This window comes from Aquarana catesbeiana, linkage group LG10, assembly GCF_042186555.1.
Source record: "Aquarana catesbeiana isolate 2022-GZ linkage group LG10, ASM4218655v1, whole genome shotgun sequence".
NCBI classification, from domain to species: Eukaryota; Metazoa; Chordata; class Amphibia; order Anura; family Ranidae; genus Aquarana; species Aquarana catesbeiana.
Window position 1 is genome coordinate 173099215 of NC_133333.1, and position 22118 is coordinate 173121332.

A 22118-nucleotide genomic window follows, 5' to 3' on the forward strand; every position below is an offset into this window, starting at 1 on the left:
AGGTCTTGCAGCCAGGTGAAGTAACATGTATGCTGGCTTCAGTCAAATTGAATTGGGATCAACCTGGTCCTTACATTATCCTTGAGGGTGATCCACAAAGTGAAGATTTGGGTTTGGAACTGAAGTAGTTTCTACGAAAGTTCTATGCAGAACCTATGGAAAAGTTCCTGTCAGTGTATGCAATATTACTAACTCTCCAGTAAAGCTTTGAGCTTGAATGATGATGGGACAACTGAACCAAGCTTTACCCTTTGCACCCCATGACTTGGTGGGGGGGCACAGAAGAGTTGTTAGAGTACCAGTTCTAAACACTACTCCTCAAATAGACAATGTTCTGCAATGCCTATAGGGGGCCAAATGGTTAAGGGTGTTGGACTTGGGAAGTGAGTACCCATGCACCCTGATGATCAGGGGAAAACAGGTTCTATTTGCCCTGTGGAGTACTGTGAATTTAATGGGATGCCACAAGGTCAAACAGGAGCCCCTGCAACATTTCATCATTTGATGGAGCGAACCATTGGTGACATAAGCCTTACTGAAATGCTGGTGTACTTGGACATAATAATCATCTTTGGACGTACTTAAGAAAAGCACGAGGAGCGTTTGGAGAAAGTTTTGAAGCGACTCAGTTAAAATTGCCTCTTGAGAAGTGTCAGTTCTATCAGCGATCGGTCACTTATCTTGGGCATGTTGTCGCAAATTCATCGAAAAACTCAATGAGCACCTGCACAAGTCAGTATTTGAGGTTAAGACACCCACTAACATATGTTCTTACCAAGGCCAAGCTGGATTCTACGGGAGATCAATGGTTGGAGACACTGCCCTAGGTCCATTTCAGTTTGAAATACTGCCCTGGAGTTGTGACTAGAGACACTGATGCTCTGTCAAGAAGACCCTGTGCCTCGGAGACTTCTAAGTTAGAATGGACTCAATTTAATTCAGGAGCCCAAGCTTTGTGCCAAGGAATCAAATACAGAGCCAGAGGGGCGACAGGGGCCAAGGCCATTGAAGTTACCATTCCTGATGACCCCGGTGAGGAATAAGGGGCTGCCTACTCTATCCAAGAATGACTTGAGTAAAGACCAAGCAGAAGATCCTCTCTGCTCTTTGACTTTGAAAGCCTTGGAGAGTGGTTGTCCAGAGCTTCTACTAGCCGCAGATTTTCTAAAGGAGGTTTGACTATTCTTCAAATAGTGGGATCGTTTACAGTTGCTGGACAGGGTGGTCTACCAAAGGCCCCTTGGATGAGCCCAAAGAAAGATGGCAACTGTTCCTCCCCAAGAAACATAGGGGGGCAGTGCTGTATGTGTTACATGGGCATGGACATTTGGGACCTGACAGGATCAAGTTAGTTAGAAATTGTTTCTACTGACCTTGTATGTGTACCAAAGCTCCTGTCTTCACTGCATCTAGAGGGAGACTCTACCCTTTAGAGCTGCCCCAATATGCCAACTCCAGAATCAAGGTCCCATGGATTTGTTGTGCATTGGTTTCTTAAGTATTGATCCTGACACGAGTGACCAAGGACTGTATTGGTAGTGACTGATCATTTCACTTGTTATGTCCAAGCTTTTCCAATGAGATATCAACAAGCTGCTACAGTCACCAAGATATTAAAGGAGGAGTTTTTGGTTCACCATGGAGCACACCAGAGAATACACTGTGTTCAAGGAAGAGATTTCAAGAGCAGGTTCATCAAACCGCTGTTTGATCTGGGCATTAACAAGTCAAGAACAACACTTTACCACCCTCAAGAAGATGCACAATTAGAGAGGTTTAATCATATCCTCCTTGATGTGTTAGAGATCCTTTCTTCAGAAAGAATACAGTATCAGAGCAGACGCATCTTCACTGTCGTGCATACCTACAATAGTACTGAGAATGATACAACTGGATATTCCCATATAGACTTATGTTTGAGAGAGAAGCCCATCAGCCAATGAATTTGGCCTTTACCATCTCCCTAGACAGAACATCAGCTACCACTCACAGACAGGCTGCAGGAGAACCTAAAGACAGCCTATGAGCAAGCTTGAGAAGCTTCTGATGCCATTGATCAGTGGGAACAGAAGAAATTATGATCTGAGCGTTCAAGTACATGACTTACAGCCTGGAGACAAGATTATGCTAAGAAATTTGGGACCTCCTAGAAAGCATAAGTTACCTGACTGGTGGAGTTCTCAGCAATATGCCTGGCCTACCCGTATACCAAATCCGCTCTGATGGCAGGACAGGGCCTCTGAATATTTGGCATCAAAACCATTTACTGCCCCTGAGTGAAGCTGTCAGGGTGTTATGCTTTATGTCTATCTATTAAGGTTCTTGCAGTAAAACCAAGGAAGCTTAGACTTCTGTAGTGTATCAATGCTTTACTAAACAGAAAAGCTGCACATACAACTGTAGGATACACAATACAACACAATTCATAGCTTACAAAATATGTCTACAAATATAAGCATGTACAATAGGTACGCATTAAGTAACTAAACAGTTACTCAACTTAGGGATCAAGATGTAATGTCCTTCATGGTTCCTTGCTCAGTCCAACTTAAAATGTCTTTAAAGCTATCCAGCTTACGACAGCCATGTGTTACCCCATCGTCCTCCCTAACACCTCTCCGTTCCTTTCTCCACATGCTTGTTTCAAAAGACCCCAAGCCCCTCCCACCAACTTCCTGCATACCAACTTCCTCTGCTCAGCTCCAAAACCTATCAAACTGGTTTATTTACATATCAATGTAGGGGGGGGGGGGTTAAGCTTGGCTTCTCTGCAAACATATGCTCTTAAAAATCTAACTCTATATAATTGCTATCAAGACAATACAAATGGCCATAGCAACGCAAAGGGTACCTGCAAGAGTTGAGACTCCACAAGGTTACATTGAGTGGGGAACAGTGGTGCATGGTCAGAATTTGCAGGAGCTATCTGATGATGTGCTGCTCAAAAGAAGAGCGCTGTTTAGAGACTGCTGATATCAAATTCTGTGCGACATGTAAGGGGACCTGGATCTAGAGAGCCCACACTGGGAATCAGTGTTTCACTTGCTGGATGCGGCAAAAGGCTTTGACCATCAGCATACCCCTGACCATCAGGTGAGGACCATTGGTTGCTACTGGTTACTACTGCTAGGAGCTTGTTAGTGAGAGAGGACTGGCTGGAGGCCAGTAGGTCTGTAGGGAAAAGACTGGGCTGCTGCTGCTGCTGGCTGAGCAGAACTCTGCCATAGCTGTCCATAATCGGGAGAGACTGCTCATCACTCAGTGTGAGGTGTGATTTGGATACCTGGTGTGATCAAAGTGTAGTAGGAAGCACTCCCACCACAGAACCAGGATAAGAAGGGACTGTCTCAGCACTCCCACCATAGAAGGAAGGAAAGGAGGGACTCAGCAGTATTGAAAGATAGAGATCACAGCAACTTCTATTCCTATCTGACTTGAACTTGGCTTTTACTGAATCAGAGCATGTGACCCTGAGACCCAGAAGAGGGTGCCCTGGGTGTGGCAAGAGACTAAGGGTAGATTTAGAAGTGCATCTAAATCTCACTTTCAGCTGAAGTCCAATCTGCATTTGGATTATGCATTTGGATTACGCTCCAGAGGCTCTTCTCCACCTGTTTTACCCCATTTTTGCTGACAAACACATTGAAACTGTGGCTCCTTGCAGTGCTTCCCCATTTACTTGAATGTTGCTTGCCACCCGAACGCTACATGTTACATAAACTTTGCCAAGGGCATAAAGCTAACCATCGTGATCTCGGAATGCAAACACCCCTATCCGCTACCTATTGCAGCGTAATGGGGGGGCGGCTCCACCCCATGCCTAAATTAGCCCTAACATAACCTTTTTTCTAATGGCAACTGTTATGTTTTCCTCAAGGGCCCCAACTTTGCCGGTCAAAATTATTTACCATCATTCACTGGCCAGTGTGACAAAACAGGAACTGTTATAGCATGTTAAGGCTGTCTTTACATACTGTTGTTAGATAAATGTTATCCAGAATATTGCAGGTGTTTGACCAGATCTCTAAGAGCAACATTATTGTCTTATTGACTGTTTGTATATGTACCAGTGGCGGCCCATCCATAAGGGGCGTACAGGCGCTGCACCCCTATCCATGCATCTGGCCCCCCTAATCTACATGCAGGGCACCAGATGCATGGATTTCAATGGGGGGGGGGGCTTTGAAGCAAGTGATTAGAGCCAAAGTCTCTAATAGACTTCAAAAAAGGGTGTGACAACAGCGAATGAATATTCGCTATTTTCATACTGATTTTCCTCAGTAACAGGTCTGGGACCCGTTTTCCGGTTGACTGAAAGGAGAAGCATTCCAATTGGCCTAGGAGGTGGAAGGAGGAGACAGAAGCCACTGTGATGCCTTGGGAGGCGAGCAGGGGAAGGGGAAGCCACCCATGATGCCCTTGATACCTGCGGAGGAAAGCAGGGGAAGGGGAAGCCACACGTGATGTCCATGGAGGAGAGCAGGGGAAGAGGAAGCTGCCCGTGATGCCCTTGATGCTGAGGAGGAGAGCAGGAGAAGGAGAAGCTGTCACCTATGTGAAGCACTGCCCGCCATAGATGGGGTAAGTACCAGTGCTCCTGATGACCTGACTGAGCGGACAGGGGGGTTCACTGTTTGCAGCCCCCTCAAAAGATTTACCACCAGCTGCCACTGATATGTACACTTGCAAATCCTCTCTACTTTGAGGCTATGCTTGGCCTAATACATTTTTTGAAATACCTAAGGTGTGTTGATAAGTGCTAGGTGAGTGAGGTGTGTAATCTTCAGGTATACAGAGAAATCACAGAACAATTTAGGGGCTCCTCTGGGGGTAGCTCTACAGAGGTGTGTGGGTTAATTGTAAAGGGGTTGCCTAATGCTAGGGACAGATTAGAACAGAGACAGTTAGGGGTGCTGCAGAATTTACACTTTTTCAGAAAATACTGAGAACTAACTGTCAGTACAAAGATGAATCATCACTCTATTTTCTCTTCCTGTCCTCATGTGCACTTCAGCAAAGCCTGATTAGCTCTTGTAGCCCTTGGCATGATTTACATAAGATTTGGGAAGTAAATTCCAAGGAAACAGGCAAAAACTAGATTCACACAACACAGATGATGACATTGTACTTAAAGTGGAGTTCCACCCACTTTTAGAACTTGTCATCAAATGCATTCTAGCAGCATATGCAATAACCAATCAAAGAAAGTGTCCTGGAGTGCATGCTGTAGTGATACCCCCAGATGTGGGTATTCATAAGTGTTTCTGAACAGGGTACCCCTGGAAGGTGGCTGGGTGATACGTCACACCTAATGTGCAATGTTAAGCTGGCTGATGTTGGGGCCTGTCTGTAAGGTAGTGCACATGCAGGGCCAATCCTGGGCGGGTGCACCATGCCCAGGTGCTTTGAGCTGAGACAGAGGGGGGGGCGCAGAAACTCAGGTGCCACAGATCCCCTCCTGCTTGCTCTTCCTGCTGGCAAATGATAGAAGAGGTGAGCAGGTCCGAGGAGGAGAAACTGTGCTGCCCCCTCCTTTCCCTGCTCGAGCTGCCACTGTCAGAAGAGGTCTCTCTTTTTCCCGCTCATTCCCCCTCCCTGTTCTGTCAGCAGCGGAGAGAGCAGCTGTGTCTCTGTGTCTTCTTTCCCCTCTCCCTCACCTCCTCGTGCTGCTGTACTCAGGAGCGGCGCTTAAAAGGACAGCCGCTATATTACTTCCCTCTCCTTCCTATTGGCCAAGGAAAAAAAAACAATCAAAAAGGAACAGATCATGGAACATGCAGTCCCTAGTCACAAGCTGCATCTAGTGACAGGCGAAGGTGGCAAGTGACACTGCATCTGGTGGCAAGTGACAGTGGCAAGTGACAAGTGGCATCTGGTGCCAGGCGACTGTGGCACGCTGCATCTGGTGGCAGTTGATGGTGGCAATTGACAAGCTGCATCTGGTGGCAGGCGACAGTGGCACACTGCATCTGGTGGCAGGCGATGGTGACACGCTGCATCTGTTTGCAAGTGACAAGCTCAGGGTTCCCAATAATTTGCATTATGGAGAGTTGAACTATTTCAATATATATTACAATGTAGTAATATAAATAATGTGATTCACTCATCCTGACACCATATCAAGCATGGTGTCTGGATGATTTAAGTGCTAACACATCCTTTGAAAGGGTTATTTCCTTTTTCTTGAGCAGTGTTAGAAATGTTGAAGGAGTCCATGGAAGCTGCAGACTTTTACTGCATTCAAGTTCAAGATAGAACTGTCAATGCCAGGATCTCTGTTCTGCTGTTCAATGAGAGACATGCTCTCTGCTCAGAGTCGTGTGAATAGCAACCCCACTGGGCGCCCCCCCCCCCGACAATGACGGAATGCCAGGGCCCTGTCGCAAGTGCGACTGTTGCAACCCTGGTAATTCTGCGACTGTGGTTTATACATAGGGATAGCATGGAAAGTTTTTTCACATTTATATATGTGATTAGTTAATGCTGGTAAAATTCAGGATGTGGTTGACATGCTTGCACTTTAGGCTTACTAAAACAACTGTAAACTCAAAAGTTTAGAATTACCGGAGAAAAGATGTTGAGCATTATCCTCAGGTGTTGTGCCATTGACTCATTGCCATAGAAACATTTGAAAAGGGGAGGTGTTAGTAAGATGATCACGCAAATGTAAGGGCGCCAGAAATATTTCTGCATCCAGGCGCCAGTGACCCTAGGATCGGCCCTGTGCACATGGATCTGTCCGTTTTGATGCTGTGCAATGGATGATTGATAGTAAGGAGCAGTCTCTACTGGCATTAACTGTGTGAAGCAAGGGATTAAGCTTGGTAGTTCCGCTCACAACGCCTTGCATGCAACAGATACGGTCCCATACACTTGACAGTCAGTAGTCCCAGATGTCTCAGTCCTCACAATGAGGGTCTCACAGATGTAGGCATGTATGGCCCCTGCTCTGGTCCCACAACACAGTGACTTTCTGTGGCTCAGTCTCTTAGCTCTCTCAGGACACAGTAGCAGGTTTGCACACTGTTATTCCCGCCCTGCTGTGTCTCCTATGTAGTGATCTCCCTGGTGGGCTCTGGCAGGTCTGTACACTCTTCTTTCCCCCCTGGCAAAAGACGCCAATCTCTCTAGAACTGCCTGGGAAAAACGAAGTGTCGCCTCTTTTTGTCACCAGGGATTCCTTGGTGTTGTAGTTTTTAATTGTATTCTTTCCCCCTGAGCAGTGCTTCTGAAGGACTACATAGCCCTATGTCCCACGCAGCTGGTGTGTTACCAGTCTCCTCCTTTCAGGTTCTGGTGTTTCCAGGTGGGAGGGGGGGCAAGAAGAGGATTTCAGACAGCCCGTTCTGCTCATAGCCAGCAGCTCAGCTGCAGGAGGGAGAGCGAAAGACTGCAGCATAGCCAGCCTGTTTCTGGACGAACAGGCAGTTGATCACATAGCCAGTAAGCAACCAGCTCTACACCCCCACCAAAGAACCTTTGGTCCCCCAAAGGAAAGACCATGTCTGGCGATATGTAAATGTCCATAACCTGGTACAAAATTTGCATAAACAATAGGCGGCAGAACCATTTTAGTAATCACATGAGAGCAAACAGTTAGCATTCAAACAGGCATAGCAGAAAAAAAATGTATCTAATAGCACATTTTTTTACTAAACATTTTGGCCATGAGGGCCTCCCACCAAGGTGTGTCATGGGGTGGTCTAGAGTCACTTTCCACCAAAACTGAAGCAGAAAGAATTGGTTTCTCTTGAGACCTTCTAGTCTCTTCTGCACTCTCACTCAGTGTTTGCAAGCCAATCTCATGGTTGGAAGAATTGTCCTCTTTGGTCTTTACTCTTTTGGATCCGATGACCCCTCTCCAGCCGATTCTTCACCCAGTTCTGGGGGTGATTGGATAATCTATATGTTGGGGATACGGGAGAGTCTTCCTGACTCTCTGAGTAATAACCCTAAGGTACAAACTCTGAAGCTTCAGACCTGAGAGTATTAGTGTCAGTCTCTGCAAGAGGAGGGGATGAAGTGACGTCTTTAGGTGTAGATGGCCACATCCAGACCATACAAACATCTTCCTCCTCACTGCTTTCTCCTGCATCTTTGTCTGGTGGTGAAGGTTGCGACCTGGTGACTGAAAGTAGATGGGCTAGACGAAGGCGTCTTGGTTCTTGCAGGTACCATGCTGGCTTCACCCAGAGGCAGTAGATGATTTTGATGCCAAGTCTTCAAAGGCCCTGTCCTCTCATCAGGATGGATTTGGTACACTGGAGGATCAGGCAATTGTTTGCATGGGATGATAGAAATCTTCCTAAGCCTTTGTTGTAAGGCCCTAGCGGACACTTCTTCTGGGATCAACTCCACTCCCTTGTCCTTTCCATGACAATTGGCTTCAAGTACAACAAAGGGCCTTGGTTGATCTCAGCTGAACTTGACTGAAGCTTGTAGACATGCCATCTCACCTGGCTGCAGTATCTTTTCACCTCTGTCTAGTTGCCACAGCTTCCCCACTCCTCCTGCTGGGACTTTCTGTTCTTGTAACATGCACTGATACACATGTTGTAGCATGGGGTGTACACTCTTGGTTGGTATGTCTTGCTTTGAGCCAAGGGAATGAGTAGTCCCCCGACAAGATCATTCATCCCCACTTACATAGTTATATTGTAGTCGAGGTTGAAAAAAGACACAAGTCCATCAAGTCCAACTTCTGTGTGTGATTTTATGTTAGTATTACATGGTAATCATTAAGGTGCTTATCTAATAGTTTTTTTAAAATTGTCGATGCTCCCCGCTGAAACAACTGCCTGTGGAAGAGAATGCCACATCTTACCACTCTTACAGTAAAAAAACCCTCTACGCAGTTTACGGTTAAACCCCTTTTCTTCTAATTTCAGTGAATGGCCGCGTGTCTTATTAAATCGCAAAAAGGTTTTGTCCCTATTTTGGGGTCATAGTATGGTATTTATACGTTGAAATCATATCCCCTCTTAAGGGTCTCTTCTCCAGAGAGGATAAGTTCAGTGCTTATAACCTTTCCTCATAACTAATGTCCTCCAGTTCCTTTATTAGTTTGGTTGCCCTTCTCTGGACTCTCTCTAGTTCCAGCACATCGTTCCTGAGGACTGGTGCCTAGAACTGGACAGCTAACTCCAGGTGCAGCCAGACCAGAGTCTTGTAGAGCGGGAGAATTATTGTTTTATCTCTGGAGTTAATCCCCTTTTTAATGCATGCCAATATTCTGTTTGCTTTACTTGCAGCAGCTTGGCATTGCATGCCATAACCGAGCCTGTCATCTACTAGGGCCTCCAGGTCCTTTTCCATCTTAGATTCCCCCAGAGGTTCTCCCCCCAGTGTATAGATTGCATTCATATTTTTGCCACCCAAATGCATTATTTTACATTTTTCTACATTAAACCTTGCCCACCCCATTAATTTGTTCAGATCTTCTTGCAAGGTTTCCACATCCTGCGGAGGAGTTATTGTCCTGCTTGGCTTAGTATTGTCCGCAAATGCAGAGATTGAACTTTTTATCCCATCCTCCAGGTCGTTTATGAATAAATTAATTAGGATTGGTCCCAGGACACCCTGGGGGACCCCATTTTCCACCCCGCACCATTCTGAGTACTTCCCATTTATCACTACCCTCTGAACTCGCCCCTTGCCAACGAACCTTACTTTGTACAGAAAACATTTATGGGGAACTGTATCAAATGCTTTTGCAAAATCCAGATACACCACGTCTACGGTCCTTCCTTTATCTAGATGGCAGCTCACCTTCTCATAGAAGGTTAATAGATTAGTTTGGCAAGAACGATTCTTCATGAATCCATGCTGATTACTGCTAATGATACTGTTGTCATTACTAAAATCTTGCATATAGTCCCTTATCAACCCCTCCAAGAGCTTGCATACAATTGATGTTAGGCTAACTGGTCTGTAATTCCCAGGGATGTATCTTGGCCCTTTTTAAAATATTGGTGCTATATTGGCTTTTCTCCAAACAGCTGGTACCATTCCAATCAGTAGACAGTTTGTAAAAATTATGAACAATGGTCTGGCAATTACTTGACTGAGTTCCTTAAGGACCCCCGGGTGCAAGTCATCTGGTCCCGGTGACTTATTAGTGTTAAGTTTTTCAAGTCTATTTCTAATTCTGTCCTCTGGTAAGTTCTTTTTAGCCCTGAGGGGACAAGGGCACAACAACAGCTAGGATATTACATGTCCTCCAGCGCTTCTTCAGGACTACATATCCCAGTGTCCAATGCAGCTGCTTTGTTATCAGTCTCCTCCTTCCAGACTCTGTTGTTGCCTGGAAGCAAAAGGACGAGCGGGGGATTTCACACAGCCCTCTCTGCTCACAGCCAGCAGGATAGCTGTGGGAGTGAAAGAGAAAGCACGCAGCACAGTCATCCTGTCTTTGTACAGAGGAGAAAGGGGGTGAGCAGGTGGAAGATCACACAGTCAACGGACACCGGGCTACAATACTATTCTGCTGGAGTCCCAAAATCACAATATAGGCCACCAGGCCATTTATCCCATGAGGTTAAAATGGATGGACTGTCCACCCAAATACAGAAATGTTTTAGGAAAAAAACATGAGCTTGCACCTAATAGCAGTGCCTCATATTTTAAAAGAACCTCACATGGCTGTAAGCAGGTTTAAAACTGTGCTACAGAAATGACTTGCATCTGCTCTATTCTAGGTTTTCCCCCATGGTGTTTATATATCTGTGTTCCGTTCTCCCACCGATTTTTATCATGGAACTGGGTCTCCTAGAAGTCAGAATTGAATTAAGCAATACGACACATCATGAGTGTATGGACAGTGTATGTATCTTTTAACTACAAACATATATTATTAAAAAGTGTATGTCTCTGTATCTCTGCAAAACATGCACATTTCTCTATGTTTTAAAAATGCTGCAAGTACAGAAAATGATATGTCAATCTGTCAGAAATTCGTAAAGCTCCTATCTTCCTTTAGTGAACTAACCACACTGCACCTGCTACACTGAAATCCTAAGCAGTGTTTTCAGCCCTGTCTGAGTTCTCCTCTACCCATCTAGGACCCCTTTCACACTGAGGTGATTTTCAGGTGCTTTAGTGCTGGAAATAGACTCTGCTAAGCTCCTGAAAACCGACTCCCATTCTTTCAAGTGTGACTTTTCACACTTGGGCGGTGTGCTTGCGAGACGTTACGAAAAGTCCTGCAAGCAGCATCTTTGGGCGGCTTGGGAGCGCTGTATTTAGCGCTCCCAAAAGGCCCTGCCCATTGGAGTGAATGTGCAGCGATACTGAAGCGCCTGAAAAGCTCTTCGGAAGAGCCGCAACATGGGAGTTTTCAACCCCTTCTTTGGGGTTAAAAGCGCCCTGCGAGTGACTGAAAAGTGCCGCTTAAACAGCACTAAAGCGCTGTTAGAAAGAGCGCTAGAAATTGAGGCTTTGTTCATAAATGGATTTGTGCCTATAGCAACAAGCCAAACTTTTTCAGCAATGCTGCAGTGATTTACTGCAGTAGAAGCATGAAAGGGAAAACCTGATTGGTTGCTGAGAGTGCAGGGGTTTTGTGCACAGGTGTTGTATTATGAACCTTGAAGTTGCCTGGGTTTTAAAATTTGGGCATGAAAGATAATTTGTTCAGTTAGGGCCAGTAAATTTTAAAGTTAAACTCTGGTCAGCTTATAAAAATCCCCTTTTGGTAGCACCCTCCATATGCACACACCCATAGCAAAGCTGTATTGCTGGTTTAATGTATGGGGTATGACTGAGAGGAATATTTATCTTTGGGGTGGGGGGTGGCTGCAAGACCAGCAACAGGATCAGCTAAGTGAGGAGCAAGGAATAAGATAAGTGATTCTGTCAATTACATGCCCCTTACCCTGAACAAGCATTAGAGCCTTAATATTGATGTCTGGGTTTTTATCAGGTGACAGGAGTTCAGGTTTAAGAGCTTTTCCTAAATTATATGCCTATGTTTATAACAATCTCTATTTAATCTGAAAATATCAGCACTGAAATGGAGATAGTAATAAGGCTTCTTTACTAACAATTTCAATGAAAGAACACTTACTAGATGTTGTTTCAGAAAAGGTCCTTTTTGTCAGTCATTAAAGGAAATCTGTGCTGAAAGAAATAAGTAGATTACCATGCTGACCTCCGTCTGAAAATAGCTTTAAAAGAGAAATAAAGGATGTTTTTTCTGCCCCCCCCCCCCCCCCCATCATACTTACCTAGGTGGATGCAGCATCGGTCTGAGAACCGAGCGATCGAACAGCGCTGATCACTCGGTTTTCAGAGCTCCATTAGCAGAGAGCTGTAGACTGTCAGTCCCAGCTCTCTGCTCTTGTCCCTCCTCGCTCACTGGAGCACCTGACTGTGGAGGGGGCGGAGCGAGTGTCTCAGGCTCTCAGCGGCTCACTGAGCGGTCTAACAATGTCCGCTCATAATATCGTGTACCGGAGTGTACACGCTTGCCGGTGTTGTGCATAAACAGCAACTCGCCTAAATCTCCAAGTACTTATGCTTTATCTCCAATTACTGATGGTTTACTTTACAGTAAGCGAAGTGATGTAATTGGAGATCTTAATGAATAGGCACCTGGCGGATCCTGACTCCGTGGTCGGGATGACACAGTGCCTGGACTGACATTCGTGATGTCAGCAGAGAGCGTACTTCAACCCGCTGTCTGCTGAAAACAGGTCACAGGAGTGCAAAACAAATTGCACTTCTGTGATCCATAGGAGAAGTACTGCCAAACGAGCTTTGGCTGGACTTCTCCTTTAACCACTTTCTGACCACGCACCGCAGTTATATTGGGGATATCAGAGGGTCCCGGGGACACGATGTCCGTCAGCCGCCCGCAATCATTCTCCACTGGGACAGAACGGGATCTGCTGATGTAAACAAGGCAGATCTCTTTTCTGACAGGGGATGACACAGGATCTTGAAGACGGATCTCTGTGTGGTCCCAGTCAGACGTCCCCCATACAGTTAATAAACAAACCCAGGAAATACAATTAATCCCTTGATCGTCCCTGATGTTAACCCCCTTCCCTGCCAGTGTTATTTATACAGTGATCTGATCAGTGCATATTTTTAGCACTGATCACTGTAATAATGTCACTGGTCCTAAAAAAGTGTCAAATGTGTCTGATCTGTCCGCTGCAATGTCACAGTCCTGCTAATAATCGTTGATCTCCGCCAGTGAGTAGTAAAAATATTTTTTATAAAAATGCCATAAATCTATCCCCTATTTTGTACATGCTATAACTTTTGCCCAAACCAATAAATATACGCTTATTAGAATTTTTTTATCAAAAATATGTAGCAGAATACATTTTGGCCTAAATTTATAAACAAATTGGATTTTTTTAATTTTTTTTATTGGGAATGTTTTATAGCAAAAAGTGAAAAATTATGTTTTTTATTCAAAATTGGCGTTTTTTTTTTTCGTTTATATCGCAAAAAAATAAAAACACAGAGGTGATCAAATACCACCAAATGAAAGCTCTATTTGTGGGGAAAAAAAGGACATCAATTTTACTTGGGTACAGCATCGCATGACTGCGCAATTGTCAGTTAAAGTAACGCAGTGCCGTATAGCAATAAATTGCCTGGTCATTAAGGGGGTAAATCCTTGCGGTCCTTAAGTGGTTAAGGAAGGACTCCAGCCAAAAATCACTACTAGACACAAATAAATAGCCTGTTAAAATATAACATTTTAAAACCAGCTTTTCTGCAATAATAATTTTGCAGTAGTATTCTATGCATTAAGGGGAAAAACCGTCTGTGCTGCAGTTCCCCCCAGACCCCCCCCCCCTTTTTTAATTACCTGAGCCCAATCTGATCCAGCGATATGCACGAGCGCAGCGGCTCCAGCCGCTGCCTCTCTCCTCATTGGACAGATCCATAGCAGCAGGAGCTATTGGCTCCTGCTGCGGTTAATCAAATCCAGTGACACAGGAGCGAGGGGCGGGCTGAGTCAATAGAGTGCAAAGTGCACTTGAAAATGCACTGAAAGTGCACTTGAAAGTGCAGTCGCTGTAGATCCGAGGGGAACATGCAAGGAAAATAAAAAACAGTATTTTAGCTTGCACATGATTGGATAATAAAATCAGCAGAGCTTCCCCTCATTTCAGATCGACCCCTCGGATTTACAGCAACTGCATTTCCAAGTGCACTTTTAGTGCAATTTCAAGTGCACTTTGCACTTGTAGTTTGCACTTGTAGTGCAAAGTGGATTTGCCTTTCATAAATAACCCCCAGTGACTCAAAAAGCGTTGAAGCCAGACACAATCAGGCAATCAGCATTTTCTGAAGGAGGTCAGCCTTCATCTTTCTCTCAGCATTAGTTTTCTTATACCATATTTATACGACAAACATATACCTGAACCTGATGGGTCTAAGGAATGTTTAGCTGAGTTAGAATTTTCTTGACAGTAGAATTTGGATGCACCAAGATAAAAGCCAACTAGTGTGCATTGTGGTGTGCTGTATTACCAAAATAGTGCATGTTTTTTTTTTTAGACGCCTTAATGCATTGCCACCCCATTCACTTGAATGGATTGCCCTAACAAAACACACATTAATATCCCATCAGGATGTCAAGATCTAAATGGGCCCTGAATGTGCGGGAAAATCTAAAATTTACAGTTGTCACTGGAACGGGAATAGTTACCTAGTTAATAGTTAATAGTGACAACTGTAAATTTTAGATTAGATTAGATCTTCTTATAAGGGCAATTTTTATGGTGACAATTTTCCAAGAGACTATTATTTTGGAGAGCTATCCTCTCACTTCTTGTTGTGTCTCAAGATATAAAGTGAAGAAAAATCAACCCAGTGGGACACAAAACGCAAAAAAAAATTACCAGAGGTTTTCCCTATTCTATCTTAACAACAGCCAACAACAACAAAAATGTTTTAGCCATAGATACCCTTGAAAAGGTTGAATATTGTATGGAAACCCAATCCCTATCCAATAACTATAAAACAAAGTACATTTAACTGCGACCTTGGTTTGAAAAGTGAAACAACTTCAGCTTTCTCAGTTCAGAGTCACACATATAGAAACATATATTTTTTACCCAAACTAAAAACTACCATTCTGCTTTCTCTCAGGTCTACACTGAATATTCAAATGAGCTTCAAGCCATGGAGGAGATACTGATTGTGGTCCTGGTCATAGGACGCTGGATAATGCCAAAAGGTCACCTGAGCAGAGACCAGCTCTGTCAGCTTCTCTTGACTTACATTGCGCTGGGGGCAGACATACTTGATGTTTTACAACTAATCAAGGAGACAAAGATGAACACTAACATGTCTGTAGCTGTTGTTGGTTTGTGTCTTTTTTCCTGGGCAATCCTGCAATTCACAATAGTGCTCACTCAGACAGCATCAACAAAATCTCAAACATCAAGCTTCACAGAAAAGTCGCAGTCAACAACTGACCGAAAGAGACCCAGCTTGCCCTCATGCTGCACCAATGAAACGTGGAGCGTTATCATCACCGTTGGGATGCAAGATGGACCGTTTCTTGTATACCGAGTTTATTTGGCCACTGCACAGGGAGTTTTTAATGACTCCATGACCTTTTTTATTTGTAAAAATGCTTTGACAGTTATACTTGAAATCTACAGAGTTGGAATGTTTCTGGGAAAGGATAGGTGTAAAAGGAAAACCCTTCAACATCCTGCTGTAACTAACCAAACAGATAATGCTGAAACTGATTTTTAGTTACCGGTACATTTTTTGTTTATTTATTATTATAATTATTTCCCCCTAGCAAGTTTAATAGTTCATTAATGCATGAGCGTCAGTATCAAGACTTGTATCAAGCACTAGTGACAGAACTGGACTCAAATCAGGCTGCCCCTCATTTTCCAAAGCCTGTGCAGTAAACAGTATAAACTGTATTTATGGATATTTGTGACCCCTGTGCTTTCAGCCCCAGGCAATCAATTGGGACAGGTTAGCACAGGTATAAAACATAATTAACACTGCAGATGAGACAGATTTTCACCAATATGAGAAAAATTTTCACTTCAGAAACACAATAAGGCTTTTCTGGATGTAATTCCAAGCATTTGTTTTGTGCAAGTTCATGCATTTTTGTGCACATTCCTAGGGAAAAATCTATTAGCATTTATGCTCATATGCACGTATTTGCACGCACCGGTGTATTATACTAACTGTGAACACAGATTTTTCTATTTTTTATTTTTTTTTTACTCAAGAACACACATGGCTTGTTTAGTCGCCCATGTGTTCAGGCACATTGTAGACAATGGGCTGCATTTTAGATCAGTAAAAAAAAAAAAATACTGTACTGAGCTTTTTCAAGCTGCAGTGTGCAAGAGGCCTAAAACTGAAAATTGTATCAAATACTTACCCTAATTTTCCTTTCCTGACACCAAACCATGGCAGCATACTAGTGATAGAGCTCCGCCTTTTGACCACTCCCTCAGGACCAGTGAATAGCATAAAAAAAGGACTAGTTAGCTGCACCCATTCTCTGTAACAAGCTACATACCTAAACGTACAGGGTGGGTCCGTATGCTGCCATGGTTTGGCGTCAGGAAAGGAAAATTATGGTAAGTATTTGATACAATTTTCCGTTTTCCTGACGCCAACATGGCAGCATACTAGTGATAAATAACTAGCTGACAGGGTGGGTTCTACTTGCCAAACCAATCTTCTAATTAGGATGGGACAGAGGACAGAATAGTTTTTCCTACAAAGTCCCCTGATGACAACCTGGGTCTACTCCGTAAAGTTTAAGTAGGTATGTTGGGATGACCATGATACCTATCTACAGATGGACACCATAGATGCTCTCGAAAGTGCTGCCTATGAGGCTGCAACCACTCTGGTAGAGTGCGCTGCTGACGGAGGCTTGCGACCCCTTGTCCTATATGCACATCCAAGCCTGCTAGAGTGCAGGCAGTAGCCTTTTTTCCTTGATGATTTCCAGCTGGAATGACAAAAGGTTTATTAGATGACCTGAAAGGAGCAATTGTGGACAGTTACTTCTTTAAAGTTCTGAAAACGAACAGTTCTTGTGACTTTCCTCTGTGATGTTCTGGAAAGCTAGGCAATGTCCAGATATTTGTTAAATAGAGGGCTATTGCTACTTTTGATGCAAGATGATCTACAAGACCAAACTCTACTCCTTCTGGAAAGAAAACAATATATATATTTTTTTCTTTGAAGCTTCAAGAGCTTGAATCTCTGACAATCTTCTGCTTAAAGTTTTTGCAATAGATACTGCCTTGTAGGTAATGGCCTGAACTGAACACTGCAAAAATGCAAACTTGTTCCAGATTTAGGCATAGAATGTTGTAAGTAGAGTGCCTTCTCACATACAACAAGGTAAGGATCACTCTGGAGTGAATTTGGAGCAACCTGGATTGCTCAGCCCCCCCTTTTAGTGCCCCTGCTTGCAGCCCCAGTCTGCGTATGTTGTGGAGGGGAAATGTCTTCTGCATCCTGAAATGATTGGCCAGGGAAAACCGAGGTCTTAGTGACCAATATGGAGGATTGGCTATGACAACCATGTTCTCCTTTGACAGACTCAAGAGGAATCTCATTACAGGAGATGTTGGGGGGAAAATATATAGGCTAGCTTACAGCCCCAAGGACAGACCAGAGCATCAGCCCCCTGTGCCTTGAGGTGCGGAAGCAAGGTCAGACATACCCAAAGTTTGTGATTACTGTGGGAAGCGAAGAGGTCTGTCTGTGGTAGTCCTTACCTGTGGACCAGCTCTGAGAAGACCTTGGATGTAGACCCACTCGTTGAGCTCTGCGCGATAGTCGGTCTGCCTGTGTGTTCAAAAATCTGCTGGGAGGTAAACTGCTTTTGAGTTTTTGAAGCTTTTGAGTTTTTGAAGCTTTCTGAATTTGCTGGTGATCTTCTGTCCCAGACATTATGGGTTTCATCTCTCTATATTATCTCTGATATTGCTGTGAGTACCTCCCTGGAGCTGAATATAGGCTTCCCTGTTGCTCAACTGCAAGGAGACTGGTCTTCCCTTGATTCTGTGTAGCAAGGCCAAAGTGCTAAAAGGGCTGTTTGAACTTCCAACGCAATTGAGACTACCCTCCTTGGCTGGGAATCTCCGCTTGACTTGATCGACAGTCCCTCGCAGTGCACCTTCCAGGCTGTTTGCAGACATGATTCCTAACAATTATCCAGTCTAACGGTTCTAATGGGCCATAACTTCCTCAAGGTCTTTCCATCAGCGCAGGCTGCTATTCATACTGAGTGACACTGTTATTAACTGTGCTAGATCCTGTTTCCTCCCTTGCGCTAAGAATCCTAGTTGAAACTTGTGCAGGTACCTATGCGCCCAAGGAATCATCGGTATGCATGACGACGTTGTCCCCAGGTGACTTAGGCACTGAGATGCTATCAAACAAGAAGAAGTATCTGTCCTCAGAATTCTGTTCCTGACTGTCACCACTTTCTCTGATGGAAGCAAAACAGAGGAACTAGCAGAACACCCCCAGGTACACTAACCGTTCGACTGGAGAAAGTTGGCTTTGCTTTCACCTTTTTTTTTTTTTTCAGAAGTTGATAACCTAGCCATATCCCTGCAGGGTATATATGGGGACCTCTTGAAGCGACAGCAATTGTTCCAGTCCTCTGGGTAGAAGAAGAATGATGTCCTGGTAGTGGCGAACCTGTTCTCTGAGTGGAGCTGACACAGCACTGAGACCCTTGCAAACATCCTCAGAGATATTTATAATCCAAAAGGTAGGCTGTTAAAGTTGAGATGTTTCTAACCGATCGCCAAACTTACTTATTTTGGAAGGAAAAGGAAAGAAAAAAAATTGGGATGTGAGGATAGGTATCCTGATGATCCAGCAGTAGCATCCAGCTGTCTGGTTGTACTGTTTGAATGGACTCCATCTTAAAGATCTCTGAGAGGGCCAAAAAGGTTCAACCTATTCCGATCTGCAACTGGACGCTAGCCATCGTCCCCTGCGAACTACAAAAAGGGTTGGGAAGAAAACGTGCAATCTTTCCTGTGAAGGGGAGCGGGATGATGACCCCGAGTCTCAAGCGTCTGTAAGTATTGTAGCAGCCAACCCGTTTTTGCGGTAGGTTAGGCAGCTCCATGGGAGAGAAATGGTCTGGAGAAGGAGCAGTGGATTTCAGTGATGCTATATCCGGTCTCTGACAGGGATTAAACTTGTAAAGACAATCAAACGGGAAACTCTCTCCGGACTTTGCCATCCCTCTGATTTAAAATTCTTCCATGAATGGAGAAGGGATTGCCATTTTGAAGAAAGGGTAAATATGAGTTTGTCTCTTCACCCATGTAATGGCCTGCATGGCCACCTGGACACACTGTTCCACAAAGGAAAAAAAAACCCAAAAAAACTGAAACCAAGCAGCTCCGGGTCTTCCTCTGATGAAAAGGAGCTACTGTTATCTGCAGTGGTTGAGCGCCACATGCCAAGGTGCCAGGTTGCTCTTCTAGTAGCAACTAGGAGGGGGCTGCCTGGCCGGGATAATTGAAGTGAGTTCAAAATAGAATCTCGCACCATAAATAATAAAACATTTGGTGTTACCTGCAAACTCCTCTGGGCAGTCTTTACTCACCAACCTATTGGGTACAGGCGCTGCACCACAGGCCCTGCAGGACTCATGCTGGGGTGCTGGCGTTGCTCTGGGGAAGAGGCGATAAGAGGTCTTCCTTGGAACTTTTTCCCTTAAGTGGGTGCAGCATCTAGGGCTATGCTTTTCCGAAGACCGTCCGCCTTTCCCTGGCTCTTGATCTTTGAGAGCATGAGCATGCGGGGCTAAAAAAACTCAAAGCAATGCACATAAGGAGGCACTCTTTTCCTGCAAACTTACCAACATGGTGGTCCGTACCTTTGAATTTGAGGGTCTTTTTGCATAAGCGGTGACTGACTGGCCAGAAAGGAAAATAGCACTAGAGACAGAGGGGCTTTTGACATGAAAGAGAGGAGAAAAAAATAAATATGCCTTCATAAAAAACAGAAAAAAAAAAAAAATAAATAATATATATATATATATATATATATATATATATATATATATATATATATATATATATACACACATTTCTCTTTTTTTTAACTAAAATAAATAAATTAATATATATGCATTTCTCTTCTTTTTTTGGTGTCCTACCTGTTAAAAAGCAGTAGGGGGCGATGAGAGAGCTCTTGCTTGCAAGAGGGAGCTTTTGCCCATAAGCAAGATGGCGGTCGGAACTCCCAATTGCCGGCACAGCCTGATCATGTCATCGAGGGCGCCCTGGCCTCAAAAAATTAACACTGGGCGGTCATTCTTTCCCTATAGGGAGGCCTGGCTTGCCCCAGGCAGCGCGGTCTAGATCCCCACATGGCCAAACAAGAGGGGAACATAACACTAACAAAAATGGAGACATGGGAGGCACTCAAAAGAGAAACAGACCAAGGTAAGGGAGAACACATATGAGGAGACAGAAAGAGTAAAAGGGATAGGCAGCCCTCTATGGTGCAAGGAACCAAAAAAAGGGGAAAGGAATTAGCTGCCCCCCCAAGCCGCAGCTAACAGACACTTACATGATGGCAGATTTCGTTCCTAATGAGGAAACACTGCAGGGCCCCATCAAGACCCACAGAAGGGGTGAAGGGGTTCCCAAGCTATTAGCGCATTTAGCAGCTCGAACGCTGGGAGAGGCTTGAACCCAGACAGCTACTGCACTGAGACAGAGGTGGAAACATAGAACTGCTTACTCTTCACTGGTGCGTGGAGGTATGAGGAAAAAAAGAGAATGGGGGGGTGACTAACTAGTCCTTTTTTTATGCTATTCACTGGTCTTGAGGGAGTGATCAAGAGGCAGAAATATATCACTAGTATGCTGCCATGTTGGCGTCAGGAAAGAGGTGGTTGGGGCATCTTTTTATTCACTTTAGAGCAGCAGACTTAAAGAATAAGTTCACCTTTACAAAAAATCTGTAATGTGAACTTTCACTGGACCCCCTCCCCATCCCCCCCGCCCCAAGGTACCTGAGCCCCGCGATCACCAGCTGTGAGAGATCGAGTCGCCGATTTACTGGTCCAGGGATTTGAAATCACCACAACTTTCTCTCCTCTTCTCCAGTGCCGACAGGACGGGCTAGGCGGGTTCTGATTGTCCATCTCACAGCACCAACCAATTAAAATGCCTCCTATACGTACCATTACAAAGTGCTTTTAGGAGATTAAGCCAGGGGGATTTTCCCTTGTGATTGGCTAAGACACAGCAGCGGCGCCATTGGCTCAGCTGCTGTCAAAGTCAGTTACTCAATCAGGAGAGAGAGGGGGCAGGGCCAAATGGGCACACAGAGCTGTGGCTCGGCTCGGGTGTTCCTATAGCAAGCTGCTTGCTGTGGGGATACTCGACAGGAGGGAGGGGCATGGAGCTCTGGTGAAGGACCCAAGAAGAGAAGGATCCAGGCTGCTCTGTGCAAAACCATTTCACAGAGCGGGTAAGTATAACATGTTTATTATTTTAAAAGAAAAAAATATAGACTTTAGTATCACTTTAAAGCTTTAAAACAGAACTAAAAATCTCAGTCAAGAGTTAACTATTTTTAAATCTTTTGCCTTAATGCTACTAGCCTTAGTAAATACATGTGAATATATTTTATATTTACTTGTTTTAACTTTTTTTTTACATTTCTTCAGTTGCCTCCTGATTTCTGGCCTAGGCCAAAATTATGTCATACATCCCAGAAGTTTTCATGGGCTTTTTTTTTCTTTCATCTGGAATAAGGGAGGAGGGGATTTCTCAGCGAAGCACACTCTCCTGCCTGTATGCCTGAGCTAAGGGCAGATGGATTCCATGAAGTAAATGCTAGATCATCTGCCCTTACTCAGGATGGCCAGGGCTAGAACTGCTAGGTAGGTATTTTTAACAGCAATTTCTCAACATCATAAAGCATAGAAACATGGATGAAGCAGTGAATTTGCTTTCAATATTAAAAATTAATTAGGCAGCACTATTAGTTTGCAGTGATTACACTGGTCCTGACACGCCCCTTTGCCCCCGGCATAGTCATTCATTGAGAAGCTCCATGTTCTGCTGTTTCTCCTCCCTGTGCTCCTTATACAGCTGAGAACAGAG

General features: G+C 44.3%; 1 protein-coding gene across 1 annotated transcript in view; it reads left to right on the plus strand.

Annotated features, from left to right (window-relative positions):
* LOC141111043 (transmembrane protein 26-like) overlaps positions 1–21641 on the plus strand; it is a 78744-nt gene extending 57103 nt beyond the window's left edge. The window contains exons 3-4 of the mRNA XM_073602982.1: positions 10698–10821; positions 15115–21641. Coding sequence (XP_073459083.1) covers positions 10698–10821; positions 15115–15729 — 739 coding nt within the window. The 3' untranslated portion in view covers positions 15730–21641. The remainder of the gene's footprint in view (positions 1–10697; positions 10822–15114) is intronic.
* Positions 21642–22118: the final 477 nt, after the last annotated feature.